The sequence below is a fragment of the Talpa europaea genome, assembly GCF_964194135.1.
Source record: "Talpa europaea genome assembly, chromosome: 13".
NCBI classification, from domain to species: domain Eukaryota; kingdom Metazoa; phylum Chordata; class Mammalia; order Eulipotyphla; family Talpidae; genus Talpa; species Talpa europaea.
The window spans coordinates 22,590,008-22,609,579 of NC_140080.1; the positions used below are offsets into that span (position 1 = coordinate 22,590,008).

Below are 19,572 nucleotides of genomic sequence, written 5' to 3' on the forward strand. Positions count from 1 at the left end.
CACTGTTTTAAGTACAATTTGCTCCCCAAAATGGGTTAAGGGGGCTTGGGGAGGCTGGGGGCTAAGCAGATAGAACAGCAACCGCAAAATCCTTGGGCGAGGAAGGATCGGGGTGCCTGGGGATGAAGGCGGACAGCGCCAGCCCAGCCCGCGGGGGCACTCGGGCCCTGTCGCGGGGAGGGCACCGCCCGGAAGGGTCCCCAGCAGCCCCGCGCAGAGCGGACTGCGCAGGAGTGAAGAGTGGACAGGGGAAACGCCCGTTCTGCGCGCCCAGGTGCGGGGTGTGGGGCCGACGGGGGAACCCCAGAAGGCTGCTGCTGTCCGTGCGCTTCTTCGGGTTCTCAAGAAAAAGTTGGGCAGAAAAGGCGCCGCGTGTCGGGGAAGCAGGGGTTCACGTTCCCGGGGCCGCCCAGGTGAGGCGTCGGGGCCGCGGGCCGGCCCGGACCCCGGCGACCCCACAAGGCGCACGGCGGGGGCCCCCGCCGGCCGGGGGCGCCCGAGCCGCCGCCGCGGGCCGGACCTTCCCGCCGCGCCGCCGGAAGTGCTTTCCTGAGCCGCGGGGCCGCGGGAAGATGGCGCAGGAGCCCGGCGCCATGGAGGACGGGCAGCTCTCCGACTCGGACTCGGACATGGCGGTGGCGCCCAGCGACAGGCCGCTGCCGGTGCCGGTGAGCGCGACGGTCGGGCGGGGCCTCGGGCCGGGCGGGCCGGGCCGGGCCCCGCGGGGGCGCGGGCGGCGTTGGTGAGGGTGTGGGGCGGCGCGCGGGGCCGGGGCTCCGTGGAGGGGCGAGGGGCGAGGGGCGGCGCGCGGGGCCCGGCCCGGGGGTGCGGACGGGCGGCCGCGGGCCGGACGAACCCCCCTCCCCGGCTTCTCCTCGGGGCGGGGCCCGCGCAGCCCGAGGCCCCCGGGAGCCGGGGGGCGGCTGTCTGCTCGCCGCTGCCCGCGCGCCTCCCCCCGTTTCCCGAGCTCGCGGGCTGCCCTGTTCCGGGGCTGCCGGGTCTTCCCGGAAGTGCAGATTTTGCCGGAGAAGTAGAGCCCGGACGCGTTTGCCCGAAACGGCCCGCGGCGCTCAGTTGCGCCGGGAGCGCACGCGAGACGCAGCCCGACGCGTGGAGTTCGCCCCTCGCGCGGGGCCCTGATGGGCGAGACTCCCACGACTCTTGCCTTGTGAAGCGCTAATGGGGCGCTGGCCTTTATGTTGGCGTCCCGGTGTTCTAAATTGGAGTCTGTTCTGACTGCCGTGGCAAGCGGCAAGGTTTTAGATGGGGCTTCGGCGCCAGCCTCCTGGCATTTGAATCCTGGCGCCACCACTGTGACCTGCGGCAGGTTACTTGGCCTCGCTGCCGAGCGCTCCAGCCTGTAGAAGGGAGGATCCCAGTACGCCCCTGGCTCTGAGGGTCGACTGGAGCATGCAGTACATCGTTGTGCCCGACAAACGTTAGGTGTCATTATTATTTTAAAAATAGGAAGACTGTTTTCTTAATAACTTAAGTGACCGCACCCCCATTTCTAGCACATCAGAGCTGAACAGATGCTTAATTGCTGTTTAGTGTAAAAAGCAAAGGGACGCCTTTTGCATATGTGTCTTAGGAAACTGACAGCAATATATCTTGTTTTTCAGTCTCTTTTAGGTTGTTGGGCACATTGACCCATGACTTGGTAAGCGTACTGTCATGAACTGCAGTTTCAAAAGTAATACCACAGATTGCTACTTACAGTAATATAGTCACTGAAGTGCATAAAGGAGGTTGATGAGATTGAAAATCTTCTGAAGGTGAACATGAAGAGTGGTTAATTTTTAAGAAGGAAGCCTTAGATTAGAACTAAGTGCTGCATTTATTGTAGAAGTAAGAATCTGTGACTTCAAAATGGGCATTTTCCATATGAAACTTAAGAGAAATAGAAATTGACTGATTTACAGATGTTTCTGAATATTAGTTCCACTTCAAAATGGTCAGTTGAATCCCTACAGTTTTCTTTTAATAGCATATGATGGGTGGAGTCAGTGTGTTCTGTGGAATTGATTGTATTTCCCTTCACTTGCAGAAAGCACTAGGTGGGGACTGCACAGTGAGGCCCTTCCAAGGTACTGCAGCAGCATGTGCACCGGCATCACATTATCGGACTGTTAAAAGTGTGGATTCAAGTGAAGAGAGTTTTTCTGATTCAGATGATGATAGTTCCCTTTGGAAACGAAAGCGGCAAAAATGTTTCAACCCTCCTCCCAAACCAGAGCCTTTTCAGTTTGACCAAAGCATCCAGAAACTACCTGTTGCTGGAGGAAAAAAGATTAACAACATATGGGGTGCTGTGCTGCAGGAACAGAGTCAAGATGCAGTAGCCACAGAACTTGGAATCTTGGGAATGGAGGGCAGTATTGATAAAAGTAGACAATCTGAGACCTACAATTATTTGCTTGCTAAGAAACTTAAGAGAGAATCTGAAGAACATTCAAAAGAATTAGACAAGGAGCTAGATGATTATATGCATGGTGGCAAAAAAACAGAATCAAAGGAAGAAGAAAATGGGCAAAGTCACCTCAAAAGGAAGCGACCTGTCAAAGACAGACTAGGAAACAGACTAGAAATGAATTATAAAGGTCGGTATGAGATCACAGAGGATGATTCTCAAGAGAAAGTAGCTGATGAAATTTCTTACAGGTGAGCATTTAAATTTGTCTGGGAAATGAGCAGTCGACCGACATCTTCCATTTATAAAAAGTAAAATAGATTCCAAATACATGAATGATGATCTTTTTTTTGAGATTTTTGAATTTCAGGAACAAACTCTGGGCTTACTTGGTTATCTGAATATATTTGGGATTTCTTAAATTTGGATAAGCCTGATAAAATAATTTTGCAGACTTTCATGAACTAAAGTATGGCTTGCCCTAGGTCACAAATTTCAGGCCAGACCTGGAACTAAACCCTATTCCTTTATTCCTAGTCTAGTATACTTTCTGCAATAATGCATGGCCTTTGAGAAGAAACAAAGGAAGCCTAGATGTGGTTAGGGAACTGATAGGACTTCTGCAGTATTAATCTACCTTCATCTCTGTGGAGTACACACTTTGTTAGAAGTGTTACTTAAGCGCCTGTGTATTGACCTCTCAATGGTAAAATGAAAATAATTGTGCTTATTTCATAAGGTTGTTGAGAGGAAAAACTGAGATACACATATAAAATTTTGAGGAATGTGCTTATACCACAATCAGAAATTTCAGCTGTATGTTTGTTCTGAGGTACAGTACCTGTGAGGAAAAGATCTTATCCATTCTAAGCTCCCAGACATCTCTGGAGTTTGCAGAGCTAACTTTTATGTATAATAATTAAATCACAGTATAGGTTTGTTATCTGTTTTGAACGGGTCGGATTGATTTTATCTTCTTTTGCTTTTAGGCTTGTATTCCCCTTGCTGTATGTGCACATTTATTTTGAAATCTGCTATAATCCAATAAGGCAAAATAAAAAAGCCAAGTTATGAGACTTGAGGTGGAAATTTGAGGTTACTCTCTCAATTGAGTCACCCAAGAGGGGAATATTCCTGTTTCAGTAATTCTAACGTTAAATATTGAAGATTTGAAAAAACGCAAGTGTGATTAGAACAGGATTTTGATTCTATTTGGAGATTAAACTGGAGACTTCAGGTAGATTTCTTCAAGTTTAGGCAACTAATAGAGAGGTTAATATCACTTTATTTGGTCCTTATTAGGTTACAGGAACCAAAGAAAGATCTGATAGCCCGAGTAGTGGGGATAATTGGGAACAAAAAGGCAATTGAACTTCTGATGGAAACTGCTGAAGTTGAACAAAATGGTGGCCTTTTTATAATGGTAAGACTAATGCTACATTGTTTTCTGTATTGTATTATTTTTTATGCTGTTTTCCACAAATAGTCTCTTATTCTTGCATCTTTCATTTATCATAAACTTTCATAGTGTGTTCCATATTTTTAAAAAACTTCAATAAAGGCTGAATTTAAGAAATTCAGTAGTCAGTTTTTGCAGTTAATACTTTCCTTACAAAAAACATAAATAAATTGTAGCCTGTTAGTGTGTGGTCAATAACACATCTCTTACAAGACCCAGTAAGGGTAGGGGCTAGGTTTTTTTAAAAAGTGTCTGAGGAACCTGCAAACTCAGGTTTGAGCATATGGATTTTGGAGTTTGAATTGCCTTGTTTTGATTTCTGGGTCTGCAGTTCATTAGGTGTGAAATTTATTCATGAAGTGTGAGATCTGGTTAAATTACTTGACTTCTCAAAGCCTTGGGCTGCTCCGCTGTAAAATTGGGATTAATCCTTTGTTTTAAGTATTAAATGAAATGGTATGTTTAAAGTGCTGATGGCTGTCCAGCATTGGTGAACAGTTAACTTTTGGTTCATTTAATTTATATATTCTTGAAAGTAGGTTTTTGAGGGCAAAAAAATAATCTTACTCTGTGTTACATAAAAGGTACAGATAAACAGTATATTTGTAAATATTAAAATTTCATGAGAAATGGAGATGAACACAAAAAAAATCTAAAAAGACTCCTGTGGTTGGGGAAGCAATAATGAAAAAAGATTGAAAATGTTTTACTGATTCAGGGTGGCAGGAAGAACACTCTTTAGGCTAGAGCCAGATCACAGGCAAGAACAGTTTATCCCCAAAAGTTTTGCAGATCATGTTTAATTCAGCTTGTACTATAGGGTAAAGATGAAGTTTGAATGACTTTCTTATTTGCTTCTCATAATGTGATTAGTAACACCACAAGAGAATAAATTAATATGCTATGGAAATGGAGGAAAAAAATCACTTATATTTGATAGCACTGATTGAAGAAAGACAAAACAAATTAAAATCATGAATGTTATTGGCACCCCTGTTTGTGTTACTGTTGAGTACAAAGTTTATAAATGGATCAAAATTTTACTATTATAGTAAGGAAGCTTTATGTTGTACTGAGCTAACACAAACTCACTGAAGGTTAAGAAGATGCAAGCTCTAACTCACTTTCTTTTGATTTATTCTTTCCTTGTACTATTATTTATTGTTATAGCAGGCTCTAATCTAGACACAGGAAGTTTATATTATAGTTAGGGTGGGAGGAAGATACTCTATTAAGAATAAATACATATTCAAGCATGTTAGAAAGTGATGATAAATGTTACAGAAGAGATAAGTGCATGTCGGGGTGGTAGAGGGGAGGAAGATGTTGGAGTTAAACTGGAGGGGTCAGTAGACCTGACTGTCTCCTTCAGCCATTACTTTAGCCTACATGGTAAAATTATTCTGTTCTTTTTTGAAGAATGGTAGTCGAAGAAGAACACCAGGTGGAGTTTTTCTGAATCTCCTGAAAAATACTCCTAGTATCAGCGAGGAACAAATTAAGGTAAAATAATATCCTTTACTTGAGATTCATTATAATTTGACTTCCACTCAGCCTCTAGCTTCATTTTCTACTGCTTCCTCTTTTCCTTTTCAGAGCCAAGATTAAAAAGTCTTTTTTTATGGACGTTTTTCCTGGTCTCCTAGCACATAATTATTTTTTCTACCTTCCTACAACTTCTTATTAATGATGAATTTCAAGCATACAGAAAGGGTGAAAGATTAATTAGATAAATATGTATATATATTTTCTACCTAGATTCAAGGGTTAATATTTTGACACTCATACTTGACCTATATAATTTTTTTTCTGTGCAATTTGGAAATAAGTGGCAAACATGATGACATTCAATTATAATGATTTTAGTTAGCATCTCCCAATAATAAGGACAATGTCTCACATAGCCTTGGGACTCACTGTAACATCTTAAGAAGAATAAAAAATAATTTCAATAGTATCATCCTTATTCCAGTTTTCTGAATTATCCTAAGTATGTCATTTATAACTTTTTTCCTTTCCCAAACCAGTGTTCTATCTAGACTGCCACATTTCATTGGTATATCTCTTTTGATCTTTATTTAATCTCATATTTTCCTTCACAATTTGGACCTTTTGAAGAGTCCAAGATAGCTGTATAATAGAATTTACTGCATTCTGGTGGTTGTCCACTCATGAATTTGTTTCAGTCATTCCTCTATTTGCATTATTTCTTATAAACTAGAAGCATGGCACTTCAGTTTTCTTAATTATTTTTGTTTTTCTGGAATTTTTTTTTTTAAGATTTATTTATGCACACAAGAACTGGAGTATAGGCCAGAGGTGTGGAGGGTAAGAGGATTCACCAGAGACACAGTGGGGAACAGAACAGGTGGATCTACTGCAGTATACTGCTAAGGGGAACAGTGGGTGAGACAGGAGAGGTCTGCTGTGCCATGTAGGTTAGCTCCCTGGCATGGCCAGGGATCATATTCAGGCTATAGGGGTGGTGGCACTGAGACTTAACCCCTGCTCCACCAGGGAAGCCCCGAGAACTAGTTTCTTACTTAAGAAAGATACGATACACAAGCAAAACAACTGTTATATTTGAGCTGTATATTTTCTTTACTTTAAAAATGGGAGGTATAGGGGCCTCCCTGGTGGCACAACGGGCTAAGACGCAGCCTGAGAAGCTGGCCGCAGCTTCTGCATTGCAGGTTTGATCCCTGGCCAGGCAGGAGCAACCTACATGGTGCAGCAGACCTCTCCTGACTTGCCCTCTGCTCCCCTTAGCAGTGTACTTTTATCAATCTACCTGTTCTGTTCCCCACTCTGTCTCTGGTGACCCCCATACCTCTGGCCTGTATGCCTGCACTTGTATGCATAAATAAAGAAATCTTTTAATAAATAAATAAATAAAAAGGGGAGCTATACGTGATTAGAATATCTTTTCCCTTTTTAGAGAAATAGTATGAAATGATGAAAAAATAAGAGAATCTGGGTAATGGTCTTTTGCCATTTGTGTTTTCCCAAATTTTCTGCATTACTATGGATTAAGTACCTTTGTCATTAAAGGAAAAAAAAAACCAAAAAGCAAATAGAATACTATTTTAGGTAGATTCCATATACTATTTAGATAATAGTGTTATAATCCTTTAATTGCTCTGTTGCTAACGATTAATCTACAGAACTTGGAAACTAGGAATGACCTAAGGATTTGTTTCCCCCTTGGTTTTTTTTTTTTTTTTTTTTTCCCCAAAGATTGATTTATTTATTTATATAAGCACTGGGTTCAGTCAGAAGTGTGGGAGGGTGAAAGGATTCACCAGAGTCAGAGCAGGGAGCAGAACAGGCAGAAGGAACGAAATACACTGCTGAGGAGAGCAGTGGGCGCGGCAGGAGAGGTCTGCGCGCCATGTGGGACCCTCACCTGTGCGAACTGGCACTGCAGAGGCTGCGGGCAGCTTCGCAGCCCAGCGCTCAACTGCTGCGCCACCAGGGGAGGCCCTCCCCCTTGTATTTAAGTCTTGTGTTAGAAAATACAAAGTTTGTGAAGAAAAGTGACTTAGAATAGTTAAAAGTTAAATTGTTAATCTTTTTTAAATGTTTAGCAGTAATGATCTGCAAATAGTATATAGTCAGATTCTTATAGGCTTAATTACATATTTTGGGTTGTTGGAAAAGTCATGGCACATTTTTTCTATGTTTTTCAAAGAAAAAAAACAAAAAGTCATGACTTTACTGACAACCCGATAGATATTTAGGGAAGAAAAGCAAGTTGCTCTTAGCTTATTTTTTTTGTCTGCATTTATATTAACATGTGGCAACAATATTCTTTGGACCATTCCCCAATTTGTCCTGTTCATAATCATGGAAATAAAGTTCCTTTTTAATAAAACTTGCCATATTAGGAGGGGAAGAAGGAATTTCACAAACTTTACTCAATATTGCCAAGCATTGTACTACCTAACATTGTTTTTATCAATGTTTATACTTCCACATAAAATCTACATACTTATACGCACAGCTACCTTTTAATCTGTCCATTTGAAAGTGGTAAGTAAACTCTTAAAAAATTATTAGTTATTAGGCCTCCCTGGTGGCACAAGTCTCAGCACTATGAAGCAATCAACAGCCACTGCAGCATGAGTTTGATCCCTGGCCAGGGAGGTGACCCTCATGGGGCAGCACTCTCCTGTCTCTCCCGATGCTTCCCTCAGCAGTATATTTCAGTGGATCTGCCTGTTTTGCTCCCTGTTCTGTCTCTGGTGAATCCCCTTACCCCCTGTATTTCTGGCCTGAGCCCCAGCTCTTGTATGCATAAATAAATAAATCTTTAAAAAAAAAAGAATATGGATTTGGAGAAAACATATTCATTAAGACCTTATACCTTCACATGTTATAGCTCTGTAATGTTATGCCTCCCTCTCCTCATCTGAAAACAGTGATAATGTACCTACTTTATAGGTTTTGTGTGAGAATGAAATGAATTAATATGTCTTTGTTTGCATAATGCCTGGTACGCAAGAGTGCTCATTAAGTAAATGGTAGCTGGTACTTCCCTTTGAATTCATCTTTTCTGTCCTGCCCTTTTTTTTTTTTTTTCATATATGCATCCTCTTCCATTAGCAATTACTTTTATTCCTACTTTTCATCAATGCACTCATATTCTGAAGCTTTTCTTAATTCCAAGGCTCCTTACTCCTTTGTTAGCTTTGTGTCCTCCTTGTAAATATTTAGCATAAGTTTTAGGAGAGGTTCCCTTTATCTTACCACCCTTCATAGTTCTTTTTATAAATAAGAAGGGATTTGCAGTTTGTGTACTTAAGACTACAGTAGTGACTAGCTTTGCTACAGCTTTGGAGAGTCCCTTCCTGGGATACAGTAGAGTGTCTGAAGTGTGTTCCTATACTAGCTTCTGTTAAAACTCATGAACCTTCTCTGTCTTAGCAGTCCTTTGGGCCGCCTCCTTAGATCCTTTCCTTTTATTTGTTTTGTACTCTGTGTCAAGGGTCCCCAGATGCCACTTTATGTTTTTCTGTGTAATATTTTAATTGGTATGTATTTTCTATGTAAATACTTCTCATTAACTGGTGATTTTGCTCTTCAGAAGACATCTAACAATGTTAAGGGATATGTTTGGTGGTCACAATTTGGGTTGGGTAAACATACTACTAGGTAGAGGGCAGCTAAACATCGTAGAATACACACAGCAGACTGAATCACTGATCTTGCCCTAAACTTCATTATTGCCAAGGTTGAGAGACCCTGTACTAGGAAATCTCAAATTTTCATGCTATAAAATCTCTTTTCTGACATCCTGAAAGGTATCCTAGTGCTGTGTTTTTATGCCTTGTGATAAAAACTTTTGACAAAGATCACTATTTTCACATGAACCCAAAACAGCATGATAGAATAAGCATAGGCCCTGGACCTAACACTAGGTTGAGTTTTAATTATTTCATCCTCTGTTCGCAGTGGGGACTTAGTATCTTGGACTCTGTATCTATTTATGACTCTAATAATATTTCTTTTTTGTGAGAAGTGGAGATGATAATTATAAAGGGTTTGTTTGTAATAAACTTCATAAATGGTAGTTCTTTACTAAACAACTTTACTAAAGTTATTCTTTTGTTATAGGACATTTTTTACATTGAAAATCAAAAAGAATATGAAAATAAAAAAGCTGCTAGGAAGAGGAGAACACAAGTACTGGGGAAAAAGATGAAGCAAGCTATTAAAAGTCTAAATTTTCAAGAAGATGATGATACATCACGAGAAACTTTTGCAAGTGATACAAATGAGGCCCTGGCCTCTCTTGATGAATCACAGGAAGGACATGGAGAAACAAAGTTAGATGCAGAGGAAGCCATTGAAGTTGATCATTCTCACGACTTGGACATCTTCTAGTCATTTTGAGGAATAAGCCTTTCTAGAATAAGATTGTAATAAACCATTTCTACTGAGATTTCTTTGTTGTACTTTGCACTGTTAAACGTGAAAATCTGGAGAGAAATCTATTCTTGTTTTAAATAAAAATGAATATAATGGGAAGTGAATGTGATTGATAGAAACATTAAAGAATTTTCTCATGTCTGGCAAAATACTTAAAAATATATATGCAGAGGATTTCAGTTTTTAGTCTGTTGCATGTGCTAGTGATTACTAGTTGATAATCAGTTTTGTCTAGGTCATTATAACATAGTATTCAAAAGTTTTTCTGATTTATCTGCTGTGAATTATGATTGGTTTTAAAACATTCCATTAAAGGATACAAATGAGACATTGTTACATTATTATGAATGCATTCACATTTAGGTTTTTCTATGTTAAAAACTTTTAGGCAATTTTAAGGATACAAACTGAAAGTAGGTGTATACTGATGGCTCGTACCACTGTCCAGAAGTAAATCAATATCAGATGCTTTTCAAAGAAATACTGGTTTTTCTCCTTTGTGTTTGACTTCTTATTAATTAACTTCGCCATATACTAAATTCTGAAAGTTATATATAGCTGTGTAATTACCATGGACATTTTAAATACTCTCAGTGGTAACCTAAGAATGTTTTACCTTATGTTAAGGACATTAGGGTATTAAAGATGTCATATCTACTTGAAGTTTGAAATTATTCATTTATCGAAGGAAGTAAAGGTAACTAAGATGTTCCAAAAGTTGACCATAGTTTGCAAAAATAAGTAAAAATGTGTAGAAAGCAATTAAACTATTCTTTGCAGACAATGTACTTGAAGTCTTGGTAATTCCTGAAATACATAGTCACTATAGTTGGATGTAAGGATCTAAGTGTGAAAAGAGGAAAATGAAAATGGTCATTGGTTGGCTGGTGTTTTGTTGTTTTTTTTTTTTCCTAAAAAATATAAAAATAAAATTAGATATGTGGCAATCCTTAATGAGCTTCAAGTGGCCTTATTTTTTAATCAGATTTTTTTCATGAAATTGACATAAATGAAATTTTTTCTGCCAAGAATAGCTCCTATGTCTCCTTTATTGCTTTCATTATCCAAGAACAGGTCTTGATTAACATCTCTTGGACCAAACTAATGATACATAGCAGTAAAAACAGAGATAAATGTTGATGTGCAGGGAAAAATGAAAAATACCTAGGGACCCCAAGGGCCCAGAGAAAACGGGAGATAAAAGTAAAAATCCCGAGAATTTTTATTGAAAATTATATTTTCTATAGAGCAGGGGTCAAAAGCAAGTTAAAAAGTTGCTAAATATGATAGTATCAAAGTAATTTGTTAGGAAACCCTGAACATTAGGCCCCCATAGTGGTTGTGTTAAGGAAACCAGATTCTGTGAATGGATCTAATAAGAAAAACATTTTAGGGCCTCCCCGGTGGCGCAGTGGTTGAGCGCTGGGTTGCGAAGCTGCCTGCAACCTCTGCCGCGCCAGTTCGATCCCCGGCTGCTCCCCGGCCACCGAAGGAGGGTCCCACATGGCGCGCAGACCTCCGCTGTGGCCCGCTGCTCCCCTCAGCAGTGTACTTCGGTCCTTCTGCCTGCTCTGCTCCCCGCTCTGACTCTGGTGAATTCTCTCACCCTCCCGTGCTTCTGACTGTACCCAGTGCTTGTATGTATAAATAAATAAATAAATCTAAAAAAAAAAAAAAAGAAAAACATTTTAAAGAGTTAACTGGATATTGTCCTTGAGGTTATTTGTGAATGATTTTAAACACAATACATTGTAAAACATTCAGAAATTTAAGGCCATAAATACATAAAAGTACTGCTAATTTTTCTAGGATAAAACTAATGGTTTTTTGAAGAACCTTAGTTTATGACACTACAGTGTTTTGCCCCTTCTCCCTACCTCTCTGGTACATTTTCCTCAATAGTTATTTCCTTAATATTTGGAAACCACACAAAATTATAGCTTGTATTGTATCCTGTTATATAAATACCTAATATTATATAATGTTTATAGATACCTAATGTTACATAGATGCTTTAATTTTAAGGTTCTTTAAAGTTTTATCTTTATTAAATTATTCTCTAAATCTTTCTGGCTCTCCAAGTCTAGTTCTATCAAAGTATTGCCAGAAATGTCAGTTAATACTACCAGATAACCAGTATATCTGTAATTCTTCATGTTCAGCCTAACTTCACTATTTAATGGTTACTAGGATTGACCCAAATAACCCTACATCTCTGTCACAGCAATTTAAAGTGCTCATTCTCACTTGTAACCTTTATTCAAATGAGTTTTCATAATCTAAAATATTCTATAATAAAAAATCTTAGATAAAATGAATTTGATCTGGATTTGACTGCACTCAATATGTCTAAGTAATAGGTGGTGAAACAAATGGGACACAACCATGTGTAATATATAAGGGCAGACAATGTGAAGAGATTATTTGTGAATAAATCAGTACATTTTTCAGTATATGGCAAATTTGTGATGTCTGCAAGCATCCTTAATTTTTTATTAATCCTCAGTACATAGTATTCCTTGCAAAAATAATAATTTCAAGGGATACATGCATTTCTTTGTTCATTGCAACACTTCACAATAGCCAAATTATGAAAACAACCTAAGAGCCCAACAACAGATGAGTGGATTAAGATGTATATATACGTGATGGAATACTACTGAGCTATAAGAATGATAAACTCCTGCCATTTGCAGCAACATGGATGAAACTGGAGGGAATTATACTAAGTGGAATAAGTTAGGAGAAAGACAAATATTGATGGTTTCACCCATATGTGAAATATAGAGAAAGAAAACAAAGAGTCAGACAAAACAAAATCCTAGAACTATGTAGAATTAAGGCCACCAGAAGGGAAGGAGGAGGGTGGAGAGCAAAAGGGAGAAGGGGTTCAAAGGACTATGGTGGAGAATATGGGTGTCTGGGTGGTGGCACTCATCTGAAGCGGTGCAAGTCTACACCTCTGAATACACAGAGTTGTAAACCAATGTTGCCTCAATTAATAAAAAAAAAAGAATGTTTTACTCAAAAAAGGGCATTAAAATATTGAAAATGACTCTAAGGCCTGTACTTAATCAACTGCTACTATAACTACTATGGATTGCTATGACTAGTTGTATTGTTACATCAGAGGCATCAGTGTCATCATAAATAGATTAGTGAGTTAGTGAAGTTCTAGGCAAGAATTCTGCTATTACTGCCAGTCATGGCTCCAGAGAAAGATATTTGTCCTACCTTACCAAGAATTGCCAGCAATTGTCCTGAAGAAAGTTCAAATAAGCCTGTTAATAAGTAAGGACACAGGGTTTTAGGTTTGGGATTTGTTTGCAATATGGGACTATTCAAATGAGGACAATAATTTGGGACTTTCCTTGGTATGAATATAGAGGACTTAACTTCAGAGGAATCAGTGTGTTTGCTGGGAAAGTAAGACTGACCTGAGCATAGAACATGTACTAAATCCAGAAGCTAAATTAGTTAACTGTTTTCTGTGACAGGTTGGAGATTCCTTTATGCAATAGATAAGCCCGAGAGGCAAATCATAGTGTGCCCGTTTCTCACTTAAAATCAGTTTAAAATGGTGGACCTCCCTGGTGGCCTAGCGGTTCAGTCTCAGCATTATTACCCCAACTGCCTGAGTTCGATCCCCTGTGAGGGAGCTAATCCACATATGGTCGTAGCAGACCTCTCCTGTCTCGCCCACCGCTCCCCACAGCAGTGTATTTCAGTCAGTCTGCCTGTTCTGTTCCTCACTCCACCTCTGGTGAATCTTCTCACCCCCCTGCACCTATGGCCTGTACTCCAGTTATTGTATGCATAAGTAAATCTTAAAAAAAAAAAATCAGGTTAAAATAAACATCCTGGGTAAATTGTACATGACAGCATTCAGTCAGAAGTAGAGATACCCAGTTTATGTTATTGGTGATTTTGGTGATTCTATAGTATTTTATTTATCTGTTTATTTTATTCAGGTAACATTGGTTTACATTGTTGTTTGTATTTTAGATGTATAGGATCCCCCTCCCACCCCTGTTAGGTACTGTTACCATAGCATCCACAGTCCAGCAACATAGTCACTGCACTACTTCCCCATTTTCTTCTCACCTCTCCCCTTCCCCGTACTTGAGTATTTGACGGATTGATCATATATTAAAAGAGACTCAAACAAGGTACAGTTCTCTATCCTGCAGCTGTGATGAGATAAATATCATGAACCCAACTGCCTCCTTTCCCTAGAAATGACGCTAAAACAATTGTATTTAACTCACAAAATATCCTTTCTCCTTGCTTTTCTAATTTTCAGGTATACTGATGTTCATTTGCCACGGTTTTCACTTAGGCAAGGGATGATCCCAAGACATTATGTTATGCCTTGGAAAATAAACATGAAATTCAGGAATGTAAATCTGAAGGTATTTTGTTTAAATATTCATAATAAAAGCCTATGCCACTTACTGTTTCTATGGATAGACATACATAACTGTACAAAAGCTACTTTATTTAACTTTGAGAGCTAATTAACATGCCTATATTTAAAGTGCACAATGTGATGTCTTAATATACATTAAGCATGACAGAATGATTTCCAAGATTAAGATAATTAACACATCTATCACTTCACATGGTTAACTCTTTCCTGTGTATGTGATGAGAATGCTTAAGTTCTACTCAGCAACTTTCAAGTACACAACACAGTAGTAACTACAGTCACCATGCTGTAGTTAGATTCTCAGAATTTACTATTCTTATAACTAAAATTTTGTACACTTTAACCTGTATCTATACATTTCTCCTCCTCCATCACCTTAGTATTCTCTGACCCCAAATAACTATTTTGATGTACTTTCACATAAACATGCATGCAAAAGTTGAATAGCATTATCTATTTAAATAACCCAATCACAAACTTTAAATATACTGAACAATTTCAGAATTGTATCTTTTTCTCCACACAGCCACAGGTATTAAGAAACTCATCAGAAGTAGGCACCATTAATAGAAAATTGTAGTACAGAGTATGTATTTTTTTAAAGTTGTATATATTCAGAGTCACAAAAAAGGTTAGGCTAGATAAGACTCATTTTACATTTAGTACTCCGGTCAGTAGTTTACATTTCCCAAATTCACACCACGCATTTACTTATGAAAATATAAGATGTTTAGGGCCTCCCTGGTGGTGCTGGGGTTAAAGACAGCACTATCAACCTGTCCCAGTCACTGCAGCACAAGTTAGATTCTCAGCCAGGGAGCTGACCCACATAGCACAGCAGACCTCTCCTGTCTCACCCGCTGCTCACCTCAGCAGTGTATTCCAGTACCTCTGCCTATTCTGCTCCCACTCTCTCTGGTGCATCCTCTTACCAACTCCCACCTGCACCTCTGGCTTATACCCTAGTTCTTTTTTTTTTTTTAATAGAGGCATGTTTTATTTATTTATTTGTTTGTTTGTTTGTTTTGTTTATACATGCACTGGGTACAGTCAGAAGCGCGGGAGGGTGAGAGAATTCACCAGAGCCAGGGCGGGGAGCAGAGCAGGCAGAAGGACCGAAGTACACTGCTGAGGGGAGCAGCGGGCGGCAGGAGAGGTCTGCGCGCCATGTGGGACCCTCCTCCGGTGGCCGGGGAGTAGCCGGGGATCGAACCGGCGCCGCAGAGGCCGTGGGCAGCTTCGCAACCCAGTGCTCAACCGCTGTGCCACTGGGGAGGCCCTATACCCTAGTTCTTGTATGCACAAATAAATAAATCTTTTTTAAAAAAGAAAGAAAATGTAAGATGTTGAAGGGAGAATAGAATGTATTACAATACACAGATTATAAGAGGAGATTTCAAGCTAGGATTACTAGCAAGAAATGTTTGTATAACTAACTTGCACATTCATTTATTCTTGACCCTAATCTTTGTAGCTAAAATTCAGCACAATTTTTTCATGGTTTTTGCACTTTAGTTGACAATTTTTCTAATATTTCTTTTTAATCGAAGTAACATTAGTTTACAACACTATTTAAATTCCAAGAATACATTTTCTCTATATAACCCCATTTAGGAAAACTCAGTCTCATGGAGATAATTTGTAAAGCTCATAGAAGTAGTAAAACTAATGTTCAGCGATCTGACTCTGTTTTATGGTCTGCAGTCCACACTGCTCTTTCCAGTGGCTGAAAAACACCAAGGACAAGAGCATTGTTTTCAAAGAAAAGGGATGTTGCCATGTCCTTAGACTTTTCTTCTCAGACAATTAGAAAAACTACTGGGCAACGTCCCTCTTAATCTAACAAGAAAGTGATGTTTGATATTACAAATAGATGTTTTTTTCTTAGCACGCAGATGCTTGTGGGATCTATGCTGGCACATTAGAAGACACACTCTTTCTGGATCACAGCGAAAGACTTTGCCACGGGGAAAATCGTAAATTGGTCTTGAAGAAAGGCCTTCCAGATATAAAAATTGCAGACATGCCTCTGCATTCACCTCTCTCTAAATATCAAAGCACTGTGATTTCCCATGCCTTTAGGAGGCGACTAGTGTGATAAGAAATAAAGTGATAATGTGCATCAGTCTTTCTGTCTGTCTGCTGGTCTGTCTCTCTCAAAAATGTTTAAGTACGTTGTATGTTAAGTACATTTGTATTTTATCAACAGTTTCCATCTTTTTATTTATTTATTTATTTATTTTAAATTTTTTTTAAAGATTTATTTATTTATTTATACAAGCATTGAGTACAGTGAGAAGTGTGGGAGGGTGAGAGAATTCACCAGAGTTAGAGTGGAGAGCAGAGCAGGCAGACTGATAAAGTACACTGCTAAGGGGAGCAGCGGGTGGCAGGAGAGGTCTGCTCGCCATGTGGGACCCTCACCCATTGGCCGGGGATCGAACCAGCATTGCAGAGGCTGCGGGCAGCTTCGCAACCCAGCACTCAATCGCTGCGCCACCAAGGAGGCCCAGTTTCCATCTTTTTAAAGGCTGTACATCAACTTCATAATTTATACATTATAAAAACCTTACAAAGGAAAAAGACTGAGCATATCTGAGATAAGTGAGGCAAGGAAATCTGTCTCACTGAAATTAATTCTACTCTAAGTACTTATGAAAAAGCAGATTGACCTAGTCCCACCATCTGACCTTATCACACTTGGCTACATTTTTCCTCTGTTCTCCTTTATTTTTCATCCCCTCCATACTTTAGTGTTAGATTTGAACCAAAAAGAAATAGTTGGTAGTTGCAGGAGGTGGAATTATTTTTCTGCCTTTCTGATTCTCCAACACCCTCTTTTCTGCCCCACCCCACCAACACACAGCCCCCAAAGACTTTGGGCACTGAAAATAATGAGTATGGTAATTAGAAGTGTTTGACAGACATTTCCACAATACCTCATACAATTTCAGTTGAGATGTACTTTCTATATTCTAGTACATCACAAGTATCAATTTCTTTAACCAAAGAATTGAGTCACATAACTTAAAACATAAAAATAATCATACGCAAATTGGCACACTACTATGGAAGGCAGTATAGTGGTTTCTTAAACAATTAAAAATGGAACTACCTTATGATCTAGCAATTCCACTTCTAAAGACTAATATCTTAGTCTTAATATCCACTTCTAAGTTAATAGCCACAAGAATTGGAATCAGGGCCTCCCCGGTGGCACAGCGGTTGAGCGCTGGGTTGCGAAGCTGCCCACAGCCTCTGCAGCGCCGATTCGATTCCCGGCTGCTCCCCGGCTACCAGAGGAGGTTCCCACTTGGCGCGCAGACCTCTCCTGCCGCCCGCTGCTCCCCTCAGCAGTGTACTTCGGTCCTTCTGCCTGCTCTGCTCCCCGCTCTGGCTCTGGTGAATTCTCTCACCCTCCCGTGCTTCTGACTGTACCCAGTGCTTGTAAAATCAATCAATCAATAAATCTTAAAAAAAAAAAAAGAATTGGAATCAGGGGCCTCCCTCTTGGTGCAAGGGGTTAAGCATAGCACTGTGGAGCTGTCCATGGCCTCTGCACCAGTTCGATCTGCAATTTTTATTTTATTTTATTTTTTTTAATAATAAATTTTATTTTTATATTCCCCATACAGTTGCAACCCCCCCCTTTCTGATCCCAATCCCTCCCCTCCGGCCCCCACCCCTCCAAAAGTGTCTCTGTTTCATAGTTTTTTGTTGATTCTGATTTTCACTTTCTTATAGTTATTCATTTTCCTGGTCCCTTATTTAAGTTTTCTAGATTCCTGCTATGAGTGAGACCATCCGGTATTTTTCTTTTTCTTTTTGGCTTATTTCGCTGAGCATGATCCCTTCCAGCGCCATCCATGTTGCTGCAAGTTGCATGTGCTTATCTTTTTTGAATGCTGAGTAATATTCCATGGTGTATATGTACCACATCTTCTTGATCCAGTCATCTATTTTTGGGCATTTGGGTTGTTTCCAAAGCTTAGCTATTGTAAACAGTGCTGCTATAAACATAGAGGTGCAGGTGTTCTTTGGAATTGATGTTTCTGTGTCCTTTGGGTAGATACCTAGGAGTGGAATTGCTGGATCATATGGAAGCTCTATGTTTAGTAGGTCCAGAAATCTCCACACAGCTCTCCACAGTGGTTGGACCAGTTTGCACTCCCACCAGCAGTGCAGAAGAGTTCCTTTTTCTCCACACCCTCACCAACATTTGTTGTTGCTAGTTTTTTTAATATGTGCCATTCTCACTGGTGTAAGATGGTATCTCATGGTAGTTTTGATTTGCATTTCCCTGATGACAAGTGATGTTGAACATTTTTTCATATGCCTGTTGGCCATTTGCATTTCTTCTTCAGAGAAATTTCTTTTTAGCTCTTCTGCCCATTTTTTGACTGGATTATTTTCTTTGTTGTTGTTGAGTCTCATCAGCTCTTTGCAGATTTTTGTGATCAGTCCTTTATCATTAGTGTTGGGTGCGAAAATGTTCTCCCAGTTGGTGGGGTTTCTCTTTGTTTTTGTTATTGTCTCTTTTTATACCCACATGGTGCAGTAGACCTCTCCTGTCTCGCCTGCTGCTCCCCTCAGCAGTATACCAGTATATTTCAGTAGCTCTGCTTGTTCTGCTCCCCACTCTGTGTCTGGTGAATCCTCTCATACACACACCACCACCCCGTACCTCAGGCCTTGCACCCCAGCTCTTGGATGCATAAATAAATAAATCTTAAAAAAAAAAAAAAGAAATAACTATCTCTAACTGCAAAATGGGGTGGAAGATAGGAAACTTTTATAGCATAAATAGTAAGGTACAAGTAAGTAAGCAGAGTTCAGAGTTGGTTAGGCATATACTGTATTTGAAAGGATATACTGTATTTCTGGGCAAACAGCATTTACAGGGACATAAAAGTTATCTAAGTTTGGTTTCCTGACAAAGCACCCTAGAAAAGTTCCATCTTGGGCCTGTACATTTATTTCAACAATTTGTGTGCCATCTATTATTTGAAATAAGGGCCTCCCTGGTGGCGCAGTGGGTTGAGCGTAGCACTGTGAAGCTGTCCACAGCCTTTGGGCACCGGTTCGATTCCCGGCGGGCCAGCGAGATTCCCACATCGTGCAGCAGACTTCTCCTGTCTCGCCTGCTGCTTTCCTTAGCAGTGTATTTCATTCAGTCTGCCTGTACTGCTCCCCGTTCTGTCTCTGGTGAATCCTCTCACCCTCCAGCACCTCTGGCCTGTACCCCAGCTCTTGTATGAAAATAAATAAATCTATAAAAAAAAATAAAATATTGAAGTCACCAACTACTATAGTTTATCTACTTTTCCTTTCACTTCAGTCAGG

At 40.1% G+C, this 19,572-nt stretch overlaps 2 protein-coding genes across 3 annotated transcripts; both read left to right on the forward strand.

Annotated features, from left to right (window-relative positions):
* Window positions 1–572: 572 nt before the first annotated feature.
* On the forward strand, window positions 573–9,755 carry PHAX (phosphorylated adaptor for RNA export; the record flags this gene model as incomplete). 2 transcript variants are annotated; one of them, XM_084252552.1, is made up of 5 exons in its annotated part: window positions 573–668; window positions 2,048–2,661; window positions 3,713–3,833; window positions 5,289–5,372; window positions 9,486–9,755. In XM_084252552.1, 5 exons carry the CDS (start codon window positions 573–575, stop codon window positions 9,753–9,755), a joined length of 1,185 nt encoding a protein of 394 aa, XP_084108678.1. The 2 variants fall into 2 exon arrangements, with proteins under 2 accessions (XP_084108678.1, XP_084108679.1); XM_084252553.1 differs by having other exon boundaries at window positions 573–662.
* A 3,250-nt stretch (window positions 9,756–13,005) lies between these two features.
* SPMIP10 (sperm microtubule inner protein 10) lies at window positions 13,006–16,615 on the forward strand (the record flags this gene model as incomplete). The annotated part of the gene is made up of 3 exons (XM_084252009.1): window positions 13,006–13,091; window positions 14,104–14,212; window positions 16,118–16,615. The coding sequence occupies 3 exons, from the start codon at window positions 13,006–13,008 to the stop codon at window positions 16,325–16,327; spliced, it is 405 nt and encodes a 134-aa protein (XP_084108135.1). The 3' UTR covers window positions 16,328–16,615.
* Window positions 16,616–19,572: the final 2,957 nt, after the last annotated feature.